The sequence below is a fragment of the Rhinatrema bivittatum genome, chromosome 1 (genome assembly GCF_901001135.1).
Source record: "Rhinatrema bivittatum chromosome 1, aRhiBiv1.1, whole genome shotgun sequence".
Lineage (NCBI taxonomy): Eukaryota > Metazoa > Chordata > Amphibia > Gymnophiona > Rhinatrematidae > Rhinatrema > Rhinatrema bivittatum.
Genome location: NC_042615.1, coordinates 127,370,682 through 127,383,561, shown reverse-complemented (window position 1 = coordinate 127,383,561; position 12,880 = coordinate 127,370,682). Strand labels below are relative to the sequence as shown.

The window sequence follows — 12,880 nt, the reverse complement described above, 5'->3', positions numbered from 1 at the left end:
AGCATCCCCAATAGCCACACCTGTCAATCCCTGGAAGCTAATAGGGCTTGAGGCGCCCCCGGTTCCTGGCCATGAGTTGTCTGAAAAACAAAAAAAAATGGCACCACACAGCATTTACCGCCTTTTAAAAAATTTTCTGACAGCATATGGCCCAGAACTTGGGGGGCACACTGGACCCCACTAGCCACCAGGGGTTAGAAGGTTATGGCTATTGGGGGAGGGGGCTTGGTGGGGTTGCTAGAGATCCTGGGAGAGTCTTTGGGGGCCAGGTGGGGGCTAAATTTTCAAAGAGTGGGATTGGGAAGAAGGAACGGCCATCACTATGCAAATGATTTTATTTATTTTTGATATTTTGGGGACACCTCTAGAGGCAGCAGGGGTTGGGATGGGAGTCTCAGAAAACACCTGGGGGGGGGGGGGGGCAGGTGTTACATGTTCCTGAAAATAAAGTGGCTTGTAATTTTTCAGGCAAGCCTTGTTATTTACCATTAAATTTACCAGATGTAAGACGCTTTGCATGCACTAATCCTATGAGTAATAAAATTGTTCAATCTGCGTGCAAAGGCCTTTGGATAAGGCACTATGTAAAGGAAAGGAGACTAGCAATGTAGAGCCTGATGATTATGGAAAAAACTATCCACTGACAAGAATGAAAGTAAAGCTATTCTTGATCTCTCAGCTCCCACCTCACAGAGCCTGTAGCACAGTGATAAAATCTTAATTTGAACATCAAGTCTACTTTGCTAGGAGATGCGCACGGGTTACCACTGGGTAAGCTCTCGAGCTGACAGTGTGGGCAGGATTGGGGGAAGGGTTAGGATAATAACTGAAGGGAAAATGGCAAATGCAATACTGATATTGAGCATCAGCATATTATATAAAATAAACTATGTGCTCTTTTGCACTTTGTAGTAAAAAGTTTTAAATATAAAAGTCTAATTATTATTGCCTGTGGCAGTAATTGTTAGTTTAGCTCTTGAACAGAGCACAAACACACACTTGCAGAGCACACAAAGAAGACAGCAGCATGCAAACCACAGAATACCTGACATAGCACAAACCACAGTTAAGAACTCCTGCAAGGAACTGATAACAACACTTCTAAACATGCATTGGCTTATGAGTCATTTCCAACTGTAGCTGATGCAGAAGAGAATGGCAGATCATTCACTATGGACCCAGGATAGATCACTCCTGTCCTCACAGTAAGAGTAGGTTTCAACAGCATTTGATCCACCTACTCTGCCCAGCTGCACATCTATGCTGCTCCAGCTCAGGATGTCTTGCAGTTGTTAGCCATAAAGATCTGATTGCCTGCAAATCACTTTTTATCCTTCGTGCCCTTAGCTAGGAGGTTTAGTCAAATCAGCCTGCTGCTTATGCTAGGCAGCCTACCACCTCCCCAACCAATTATATCTAATGTAGAAACACCCTGTCATTGCAGCAAGCTGGTCAATCTAATGACTTTCAGGCCGATGCAATGTCAGTGCATGTTAAAGGGGCGCTCATGATTGAGCGCCTGCCCCCCTAGTGCGCACCCATCCACCTCTCCGGGATGCCCAATGCAAAATGGCTGCCGTGGTAAAAAAGGATATATCGAAAAAGGAATCACATACAACAACGTGATTATCAATAGGACGGGTTCACCCTCATAAATGAGTGACTGTGCATATACACCGGAAAGGTGTTTCAAAATCTCTTAAGCACTTATCTTATGTGTGCAAGCACTCTTGATGTAATCATAGGGTGTCCCACTTTTTCTCTTTATAATTTTTTTTATATATTTGAAAGTCCTTTTGTTCTAAATCATGTTGACATATGCCGTTCTTATAAATACATGAAAAATGCTGAATTTTTTAAAAGGAGGTAAATTACCCTTTTTTCCAATTTCTATTCAATTTCTAATATCACTTAATCACAGAAAGATGCACTTATCTTTTCCAAGAAACAGTTTAGGAGCAAGCGGCTCATCAGCCTTGCTCGAGCAAGGCTGATGAGCCGCTGAGGAGCCGCTTGCTCGACCACACACACACACCAAGTCTCCAATTCATACACACACACACCAAGTCTCCAATTCATAGACACACGCGAACGCACACACACAGACACACACCCCCCCCAAGTCTCCAATTCATACACACACCCCAAGTCTCCAATTCATACACACACACGCACGCACACACACACCCCCCCCAAGTCTCCAATTCATACACACACCCCAAGTCTCCAATTCATACACACACACGCACGCACACACACCCCAAGTCTCCAATTCATACACACACACGCACACACATCCCAAGTCTCCCATTCATTAACACATACACACACACCTCAGTCAGCCTCCCATTCATAAACACACACACACCCCAGTCAATCTCCCATTCATTCATATACACACACACACACCCCCCGTCTCCCATTCATACACATGCGCACACACACACACACATACACGCACCCCCATCAGTCTCTCATTCATACGCACGCATACACACACACACACGCACCCCCCCCCCCTGTCAGTCTCTCATTCATACGCACACACACATATACACATCCAGTCACTCATTCATTCTCTCACACATCCCTCTTTGGGAGCAGGTAGACGAGTCCATTCTGCTGTTCCTTCTTGAGTTCCAGCCCATGCGCTAGTCAAATCGTGCAGGACTAGCACTTCCTCTATGCTGATCTCATGCACCCTCCTGGCGAGCCTCCTCTTCTTCCGCCGCTGGGGGTCCATCGGCAGCCTCGCAGGTCTCCTCTTTGCGGCTGTCATCGCTCCCAGTGGGTTTGCACACCCGCGGGCCTGTTTCACCTCTTCCACCAAGTGTTTGGTATCCCCAGTAGCTGCGGGGGGGGGGGGGGCCTTAACTTGACTGGGTAGGATGGGAACTCCTGCCCTCAGGTGCCCCCCTACAGCATGGTGCCCAGGGGCCTTAACCTCCCCATCCCCCTCCTCAGTACACCATTGCCTCCGTGAGCCATACTTGTCACCTTATTTAAACAACTGAGTTTGTCCAAAACTATCTTTCCTGTTTTCTAGGTGTTGCACTCTCTTTAGTAGTGTTTGCAGAGCTTTCCCACTATTCAGCTAAATGTTAGTTGTCTGCTTTTTTGTGCTCACTTTTGTGGAGTTGGACTATAAATTGTTCTTAGTCAAATGCTTCCTGAAAATGCAAATACACTGTATCAGCTGGTTTACCTTTATCTACGTTTATTCATGCCTTCGTGTGTCTGGAGCATGTTACTCCACACTACTTAGTACAATTGGTATTTTCATAAGAATAAAATTGTGTTATTCTGAGAATATCTCTCTCTTGTTCTTAAACTTAAAGTTTTTGTTTTCTGCTGGTGCCTCTCCTACTTGTTGCTGTAAACATTGGACATTTTGACAAGCTTAGTATTCTCACAAAAGACTTGTTTGTTTTTTCATCAGTTTTCAAGTTCATTTTTTGAATGTCGCCATGTGGTGCTAATTACGTTGGTGAGATTTTCATATTAAAAAAAACACCCTGTTTGATGCCTTCTAAAAATATTTTAAACTTTTTTGAATATAATACAAAAAGTTTTGTTAAATGATATATTTTGGGTATTTGGAATTGTTAAAACTTGTATCTGTTTACCTTTTTGGTGGTGTGATTTTTGAGATTGTGGTGAATAGGTTGGTCTCCTTTTCTTTCATTATAACAGCTCTTGGGATGTGCAATCTCAGCATGCACTGGGTTTCACAGATTACCCGTTGGGCATGAAAGAGTGTTGTTGCTCTTACATTCAACAGTTCAAGTTCTTTGTGAGGCCAGCCTACAACTGCAAAACTATAGAAGAGTATGGGGATTGCAAGTCAACTATGAGGAAAGACTAAAGAGGTTAGGACTTTTCAGCTTGGAGAAGAGACGGCTAAGGGAGGGTATGATAAAGGTGTTTAAAATAATGAGAGGTCTAGAACGGGTAGATGTGAATCGGTTATTTACTCTTTCGGATAATAGAAAGACTAGGGGGCACTCCATGAAGTTAGCATGTGGCACATTTAAAACTAATCGGAGAAAGTTCTTTTTTACTCAACGCACAATTAAACTCTGGAATTTGTTGCCAGAGGATGTGGTTAGTGCAGTTTGTATAGCTGTGTTTAAAAAAGGATTGGATAAGTTCTTGGAGAAGTCCATTACCTGCTATTAAGTTCACTTAGAGAATAACCACTGACATTAGCAACAGTAACATGGAATAGACTTAGTTTTTGGATACTTGCCAGGTTCTTATGGCCTGGATTGGCCACTGTTGGAAACAGGATGCTGGGCTTGATGGACCCTTGGTCTGACCCAGTATGGCATGTTTTTATGTTCTTAGGTAACAAGGGCAGAAAAAGACCAAATGGTCTATCCAGTCTGCCCAGCAAGTTTCATATGGTAGTAACTGCCGCTCTGGGCAAGTTACCCCTAAGTCTCTGTTAAGGGTAGTAACTGCCACTCCATGCTGGTTACCCCAAGCCTGATGTTAAGGGTAGTAATATTTCCAATCAGACAATGCAGCTTGAACATGCTTTGCTTTTCATACTGGCCGTTGAAGAAGTCCATTGCTTTTTTTCCCAATCTGCGTATCAGTATCCCAGACCATAAAAGTCGGGGCCTAGCGTTGACTGTGGTCTGATTCCAGTTACCCTTTCCCCACTTTTCAATATGTATTTCTCTCTCCTATATTGTTTTTTGCTGATCGTTTCTCTCAGAACTTGTGCTGGATTGTTTCACCTTCCTCTGCTCCTACACATTCATATACACCTTCCTGCTCAAAGTTCTTTCATGTTACAATTTTCAGCAAAAGATGTTCTCGGTTTTACTTAGTTTTCCTTTAAAGGAAGGTCACCTTACATTTGTCCAGGCCGTATGTCATCCTATCATCTGAGAAGCTCTTCATTACTTAAGAATTGTTACACAAAGTGATGGTCACAGGAGCTATAAAGCTTCAAATTAGCTATGAATAGTAGATGTGATGTTATCTGTGGGTCAATTGGGTCTGTAGGATCGAGGCAACAGACACAGTCCAAGAAGTTAATAAGGAGCACTCCATGGATTCAGTACCAGACAAAAACAAGAATGGCAACAGGGAATCGCCCTGAATATTCCTAGTTGGATTCAGATATCAGGAATAATATATCTTTTTTTTTTTAATTGCCATATTGGATCAGACCAAGAGTCCATCAAGCCCAGCCTCCTGTTTCCAACAGTGGCCAATCCAGACTACAAATACCTGGCAATTACCTAAACACTAAGTAGATCCCATGCTACTGATGCCAGTAATAGCAGAGGCAATTCCTTAAGACAAGTTGATTAATAGCAGTTAATGGACTTCTCCTCCAAGAACTTATCCAAACCCTTTTTTAAACTCAGCTACACTAACCACATCCTCTGGCAACAAATTCCAGAGCTTAATTGTGCATTGAGTGAAAAATAATTTTCTCTAATTAGTTTTAAAGGTGCTACTTGCTAACTTCATGGAGTCCCCCTAGTCCTTCTGTTATCCAAAAGAGTAAATAACTGATTCACATTTACCCATTCTAGACCTTTCATGATTTTAAAGACCTCTATCATATACCCCTCTCAGCCTCCAAGCTGAACAGCCCTAACCTCTTTAGCCTTTCCTCATAGGGGAGCTGTTTCCTATCTTTTAACAATTTTGTAATCTACAAAAGGCCATCCCCTCCTATCCCATGACTTTTTAAGATTTCTTAGAAGCCTCTCATGAGGGATTTTGTCACATGCCTTCTGAAAATCCAAGTACACTACTCCATCTTTATAATTCAGATGGAGCATAGTCTACCACACTTTTGTAGTAAGCTTGATGTATTCAATCAATCTAAGGTTCACGTGGTACATTTCAAGGTAACTTATGCAAGATTGTGGGAAACTACTGAAAGCTATTTTTTTTTTTTATCATCAGCCCAGGCTATACTGAGGTTTCAACTTTACTTACAGCTGGCCACTGTGACTTTATTCAACATCAACTCATCTTTAGTTCCATATGCTCTATTATGTCATCATGATGTTATTAAAGTATATGACCATACAGTTTATCTGCATCTATTGCAGTGAACAGCTTGCAGAATGTAGATAAGCACATTATTGGTCAGTAGTTTTTGGGGATGCTACTCGGGTCTCCATTTGGAAGGAGAAGCGTTCTTCCGGTCGGTGGTTAGCTATTGTGGTGTTAGTTCTAGCTGTCTGATTATTTTTGCAGTTTGCCAAATCTTGATAGAGGGATGTTAAATGTTTGAGCCTGGGCACTCCATCAGAGCCAGGGGCTGTTCCAGTTTGGGGCTCTTCTTTACCTGATTTCCAGCTCTTCTTGTTACTTCAGGCCATTCCACAGTTGTGATGTTTGCCTTTTTCATGGTCTTTGTATGCTGAGTAGCCATTCTGTTTCTCTGTTCTGTTCTATGGAATTGTGATGCAGAAAACTTCAAGGTTTGGTTGGTGATGTTTTTATTGCACTATTGTTCTCTCTCAGCTCCCTGAAGAATTGTTTTGGGTTCTGTCTAAATATTTTAGACAGTGCATATCAGTATCTCACCCATCATTTACTGCTCTCTTGGAGTTAGTCATTCTAAGTGCAAGACTACACTTTTTTTTGCATTAAGACTTAGCTAGCTAGTATTGGATTATTCCCTCGTTTACTCCATCAGTTGTGACCAGCCTGTTGCAGATCTTAATATCATTTTAAATATGCACACGGCACCTTTTCTACTAACTACTTTGCAATATCATCACTTGTGAAAATATTTAACAGAACCAGCTCCAGGGCTGATCCGAAGCACTCTACTTGATTAACCATCTTTTCTCGGTGTGAACTCCATTTACCACTACCCTTATTTTTCCACTCAACAACCTTGGGAACCATCCCTAGACTGCTCAGTTTATTTATGAGGCTCCTGGGTAGAAGGGTGGATAATTGTGCACACCACTGAAGTAACCCTGCTGGAGCTTGTGTGATATTTAAGGAAGTAGAGCAGGGGGTGGCCAACTCCAGTCCTCAAGAGCCACAAACAAGCCAGGTTTTCAGGATATCAACAATAAATATGGATAAATTTGCATGCATTGCATCCATCATTTGCAAATATATCTCATGCACATTCATTACGGATATCCTGAAAAATAAGTCTGTTCGTGGCTCTTGAGGACTAGAGATGGCCACCCCTGGAGTACAACCTCGGAGGAAGCCTGCCTTCAGCCTTCCACCAAAAGGAGCTTGCATCACTTCAGTTACCTGGATAAGTGGTATATCATGGGAAGTCAAAAAGTGGTTTAAATCAGCTGCTTATTCAGGGAACCATGATGAAATTCTCTTCACAGACTGATGTAATTAAAAGAGAATCATGAACAGTTATTTTGAGGAACAAGCAGCCACCACAATATGACTTGCAAATCAAAAAGAAAATGGCATGAATTTTGAGAATGCAAAAGAATATGCAGTTAAAGACCAGTGCCAAAACAATTTTAATCATTAGGACCAAAATGGTCTTCTGCTACCTGATTGCTCCATCTATTTACATGGATGGGGCTGAACAGACTGTACAGTTTATAGCTGCAAAGTATTATAGAAAACTGGTGTGTAAAAACAGAGCAAAGTTATAGCAGCAATGTATTCTGGTATTTAAATGAAACTATATATTTGTACACATATATACACATACACCCCACACATGTACTTCAGTAGTATTATTCCACTGCTTAAGATAAATATACTTTTTTTATTTTATGGCATAATGTAACTGAACCTTTTGGCACCTTTTAGAATGTACTATAGAACACATTCACCTACTTTAATTTATGTGCCTGCTTGTTAACCATTGTGATGGTATATAACCGAATGACGGTATAGAAAAGATTTTAAATAAATACATCTCAAGAAGTTATATGAAGGCATGAATTAATTTGGTGGTTGGAACCACTGGAAACTATGTACTTCAATAAAATATATTTCCATCCAAACCTACAATGATTTTCTGCTATTGAATATCCCATAAACTACCTGGCAGTCATATGATCCCTAATACAGCTCCTCCCTCTTCTCTTCCCTATCTTACAACATTTCTCTTTGAATTTTCACATCTTCCATTAAGATAATCGTCTTTCCTTCTTCTATTTGCGTTGATGCAATCCATGGTGGGTTCTGCCTCGCTTCTCACCCACATATGCATGCCCCTCTGTTCCCATCACATATGTTTCTTCTCAGTCTGCTGAACGACTCCACTTCTCAACTCCACTTGGACTTCTCACACACCTGCCTCTCCTAACTGCTGCCCTGAAAACTATCTTCCAATCCCTTAATCCTTCACTTGCCCATCCCAATAATCCTCTTCTGTCATCTGTTACACTCTCTCATGCCCATCCAAAATCCTCTAGTTCTGGTTACCATTTTCTTCCAAAACACTTTTCTGCTAATTCCCTTTTCTTCCCAATTTTACTCTTCCTGTCTTCCATTACCTTCCCCTCACAATTACACATACACTGCCCTCCTTTCAGGCCCTAGCACAGATTCCCTTTCTGCAGCCATCTTTCCTTGCCGCTCCACTGCCATCTCATACAGGGCATTCCACATTCACCTCACACATACCAAACACACCCACACTGCAAACATCAAACAATATTTTAAGCCTTTCGGCCTTTTCATTTGCAGAGCTCAGCAGAGTTGAGGCTGGAGATTGAAAAGCTTTCGTAGTCCAGATGAGAGCTGGTTGGACCACTTCCTGCACACATAAATCCGGGCTTGAAGTTCCTGGATTAAGCAGTTCAGGTTCTGATGGCAGAAGAGGGAAGAAAAACTGGCTTTTGTGAAGATCCTGTTGGAATCGTGCGCTAGAGGGTATGTTCGATATTCCCTACTTTGGTGGAGGGGTTGGATTGTCACTGCTGAGTGCGCGGTTATCCAAGGTAGGGAAAAGTGGAATTTTACCTGCTGTGAATGAAGCATGTGCATGCTTACATGGAGTATGCTAATACACTTTTTGCCAGAGGTGATCACTTGTGTGAGTTCTACTGAGAGCATATCTAGGGACTATGAGGTAAGAACACACAAGAATTTTGTATAATATCTCCTGAGAACAGAGAGATACAGAAACATTTTTTGCTTACAAAACACACACACATACACACACACACACACACACACACACACAATACGTTTTGGTGTAAAGTAATTCCAGATCAAAGTATATATTATTTGCACATCTCTGTGCCTATACTGGCTATGGAGTTTATATGGAACAAAATGGAAGTTTTCTGCTTTATCGAGACTATGCCTACTTTTACAGGCCAATGCAGAAAGGTGCATTCAGTTAAATGTATCTTTCTGCCTGCACTTGAACGCGCATGTTCTGTGCGCAAAGCTTCCTTACGATGCAGCAAGGAGTTCTGTACGAGAAAATATGCATTCCTAAATGGGAGTACTGCTTAGCCCCCCGCAGGGAAATCCCATGCAAGTGAGAGCACTAAACAGAACTCCCCAATGCAGAGAGACTGCATTTGGCCACTGCAACTTTCTTAGCGCTAGAAACTTAACCCCTAGGTCAGAGCTTGAGTTACATTTCCAGCACTACTGAGCTGGCACTTAAAACGGAAAAAAATTGAAAAAAGCCTGGAACACTTAGCCAAATAAGTACTGATTTATCCAGGTAAGTGGCAGCAGAAGCCGCCTCCTACTTGGATAAGTACTCATTTAGCCAGATAAATCAGATAACCGGATAACTAGAGATGGACTGCATCAGACAGCCAGATAATTACTGACTTATCCGTGTAAGTAGCGGAAGCTGCCATTGCTTACCCGGATAATTGCCGTGATCTGTCAGGAATGCCTCCCCCACCTTCCCGACTTAAAATGTGCATCTTATAGTTAATTCACGTCATTTTTTTTTTAATTTATATTTAGTGTATAATTTACAGCAAATGAAAAATCAAGAATAGAGTTAACCAAAAGAAAGAAGAAAAGGGTAAACAAATACAAATTATACATTCAATAAATCCAATCTAGCCCACACTACAGGGGGAAACACAGACATATCTTGATCTTACATAAACAGTGTCTGAGCCTTAAAATGTGCACTGAAAACCAGCACACAGTTTCTTAACATTCAAATTAAGGTCATATTCCAAACCAAACAAAATCCTCAAATTTCTTTCAAGTACAAGCACTTGCTTCTCATTTCATGCTCAACATTTATGCAAATAATCAGGGGTGAAAATGTTTTCTCAAAAGCTAGGCACTAGACAACATTTTTCTTTCAGGAATTGGGGAAAATTATTTGCTGCATCACTGTTCCCACTAGCAGTCTTTACCCTCACCAGGTAAAATCTCCAGATACTGGTGCCACTAGTTTCCTTTTTTCAGTGAGAGGAGAAAGCAAGGCCAGCAAGAAGAAAACAGAGTGAGGAGGGAACAGAAAGAAGGGGTAATAAAAAAAGGAGTAGCTTAATGAAAGTGCTGGAGAGTAAGAAACAGGTACGAGTGAAGATTATAGGGAGAAAATAAACAGCTAGGAGCAGAGTTATATGGGAAGGAGAAAAGTGACTGGGAGCAGCTTTACAGGGGATGTCCTATCATTGCATATCATGTACTTCTCCTATGACACTAGGGCTGATTTTCCTCTCTCCTGCCTGTAAAACCAAGGGACAACGGGCACAAGAGAGGCAGGGCAGGCAGCACTCCACATAAGGCCACCCACCGTTCCTTGTACAGGATGTATCCAATACACAGGCAAATCTCTGGTTTCCTTACGATTTCTTAATGAAAACCCTTTGATAAGAAATTGCCAGCACATCTCTCTCCCTCCCTCTGTGTTGTTTACCTTTCAGAGCACTGATTAGGATGCACCAGTGCTACATGAAAATAGGGAAGCTTTGTAACATATCCTAGGCCTTTTATAAGCCTGCTTATAACTTAACTATAAAAAAAAAATCGCTAAGGTTGGATATCTCTATGAAGACGAATTATATAGTATCGAAAACAGAAATCAGATGCTGACAAGACCAAGCCCTGGAACAAAATGAAGGCTAATGACAGGCAGCAGATGCCTTTTCTGTATTCAAGGACGGGCAGGGATGATGCTGTAGTAAAGCCATGATTCAATGCTCAAGCTCTATTATACACCACCATTTAACACTCGTTCCCAACCATCCCACCTCTTTACACGCTAAAAAAAAGAAGAAAAAAAAAGGTGTCTTCCGTCTCACCTCCAGATGTCCGGCTCTCTCCAAAAATTAAAAACAAAAACAAATTCTCCCCGATATAAACATATTTTCTGAGTAGAATCGTGCAATCAGACTCACCCGGCACAGGCCAATCTTTGCATAAGCAGTAAAGCACGCCTATTAAATACTTGCGGAATATTTCCAGTTATACAAAAGCCACATAATAAATAGTCCCGTTACACAGCCCTGAAAGATACGGGAGCGCTCGTCCCGTTACTTACCTTCGGCGTTCGGATATGTTCCATGATGCTCGGGTTGCCCTCGCGCACCTTGCACGAGGGTAGAGAGCCGGGACTGAACACACACGGCCGTGCTGGCACAGCGCCCCCGGGCTCAATACGTGCGCGGCAGCAGGGTTGCCCGGGTTCCAACAGGTGCAGGGCAGCAGCGTCCCCCTCTCCAATGGGTGTGAGTCAGCGCGTGGGCGGCAGCACTCCTAGGTTCCGATAGGTGCAGGTCAGCGCGCGGCTCCTCCCTCACGTGCAGCACCAGCCGCAGCCCTATCTTTCTCCTGCTGTGCGGCTGTCCGATTCCGCGGTGTCCTAGAGCCCTCCTTTTTCCTCTCAGCTACTGGGGGGGGGGGATTGTCCTAGCCTCGTGCACAAATACAAGCTCCGCCCAAGCAAATTCCTTTTCCAGGAATTTTATTGGTGTAACAGTTTGTATCCATTGCCAAAATAGTAAATGAAGATTAAAGGGCCTAGTGGCTCCTACTAGACTCAGTTTGAATTTAGCAGCCTTGGTTGATGCCTGGTGAATGCGCAGGCTTGTTGTTTAGCAGTTAAAAGCAAATTGAAAAACCAACAGGTTCAAATATTAATATAAATATGGCATTGCTGTACATTTTGAATTTTCATAACTCTGAAAGCACACAAAGCAAATAAAAATTATCATAGGTGTGGCACCCCAACTGAGTATGGCCACTAAATGCCACTATCCCTATCCTTAGAACACACTTACAGGCTGATACAGTAAAAGTTGCGGGAGATTTAGTAAAAAAAAATTATTCAAATTAGGGCCCGCGGTAAAGAGGCGCTAGGGACACTAGCGCGTCCCTAGCACCTTTTTTTTGACAGGAGCGGCGGCTGTCAGCGAGTTTGACAGCCGACGCTCAATTTTGCTGGCGTCGGTTCTCAAACCCGCTAACAGCCACGGATTCGGAAACCGGACGCCAGCAAAACTGAGCGTCCGGTTTTCAACCCGCGAGCCGCGGGCCGATTTAAATTTTTTTTTTTTTTTTAATTATTTTTAACTTTTGGGACCTCCGACTTAATATCGCCATGATATTAAGTCGGAGGGTGTACAGAAAAGCAGTTTTTACTGCTTTTCTGTGCACTTTCCCAGTGCCGGCAGAAATTAATGCCTACCTTTGGGTAGGCACTAATTTCTGAAAGTAAAATGTGCGGCTTGGCTGCACATTTTACTTACTGAATCACGCGGGAATAACTAATAGGGCCATCAACATGCATTTGCATGTTGCGGGCTCTATTAGTTTCGGGGGGGTTGGGCGCGCATTTTCGACGTGCTATTACCCCTTACTGAATAAGGGGTAAAGCTATCTGTTAACTCTGCAATGGCTCTCTCTAACTGAATCCTAGGAGTCTTAAAATGGCTGGGCTAAATAGCACTGAATCATCCAATTA

General features: G+C 42.5%; 1 protein-coding gene and 1 long non-coding RNA gene across 2 annotated transcripts in view; one reads left to right on the top strand and one right to left on the bottom strand.

Moving 5' to 3' along the window:
* Nucleotides 1-11,700, bottom strand: part of MTMR7 (myotubularin related protein 7) — a 121,030-nt gene extending 109,330 nt beyond the window's left edge. The window contains exon 1 of the mRNA XM_029587099.1: nucleotides 11,459-11,700. Within this exon, the coding sequence (XP_029442959.1) occupies nucleotides 11,459-11,482 (24 nt within the window). The 5' untranslated portion in view covers nucleotides 11,483-11,700. The remainder of the gene's footprint in view (nucleotides 1-11,458) is intronic.
* LOC115083295 overlaps nucleotides 8,724-12,880 on the top strand; it is a 33,586-nt gene continuing 29,429 nt past the window's right edge. Inside the window, exon 1 of the long non-coding RNA XR_003854332.1 lies at nucleotides 8,724-8,856. This is a non-coding gene — a long non-coding RNA (uncharacterized LOC115083295). The remainder of the gene's footprint in view (nucleotides 8,857-12,880) is intronic.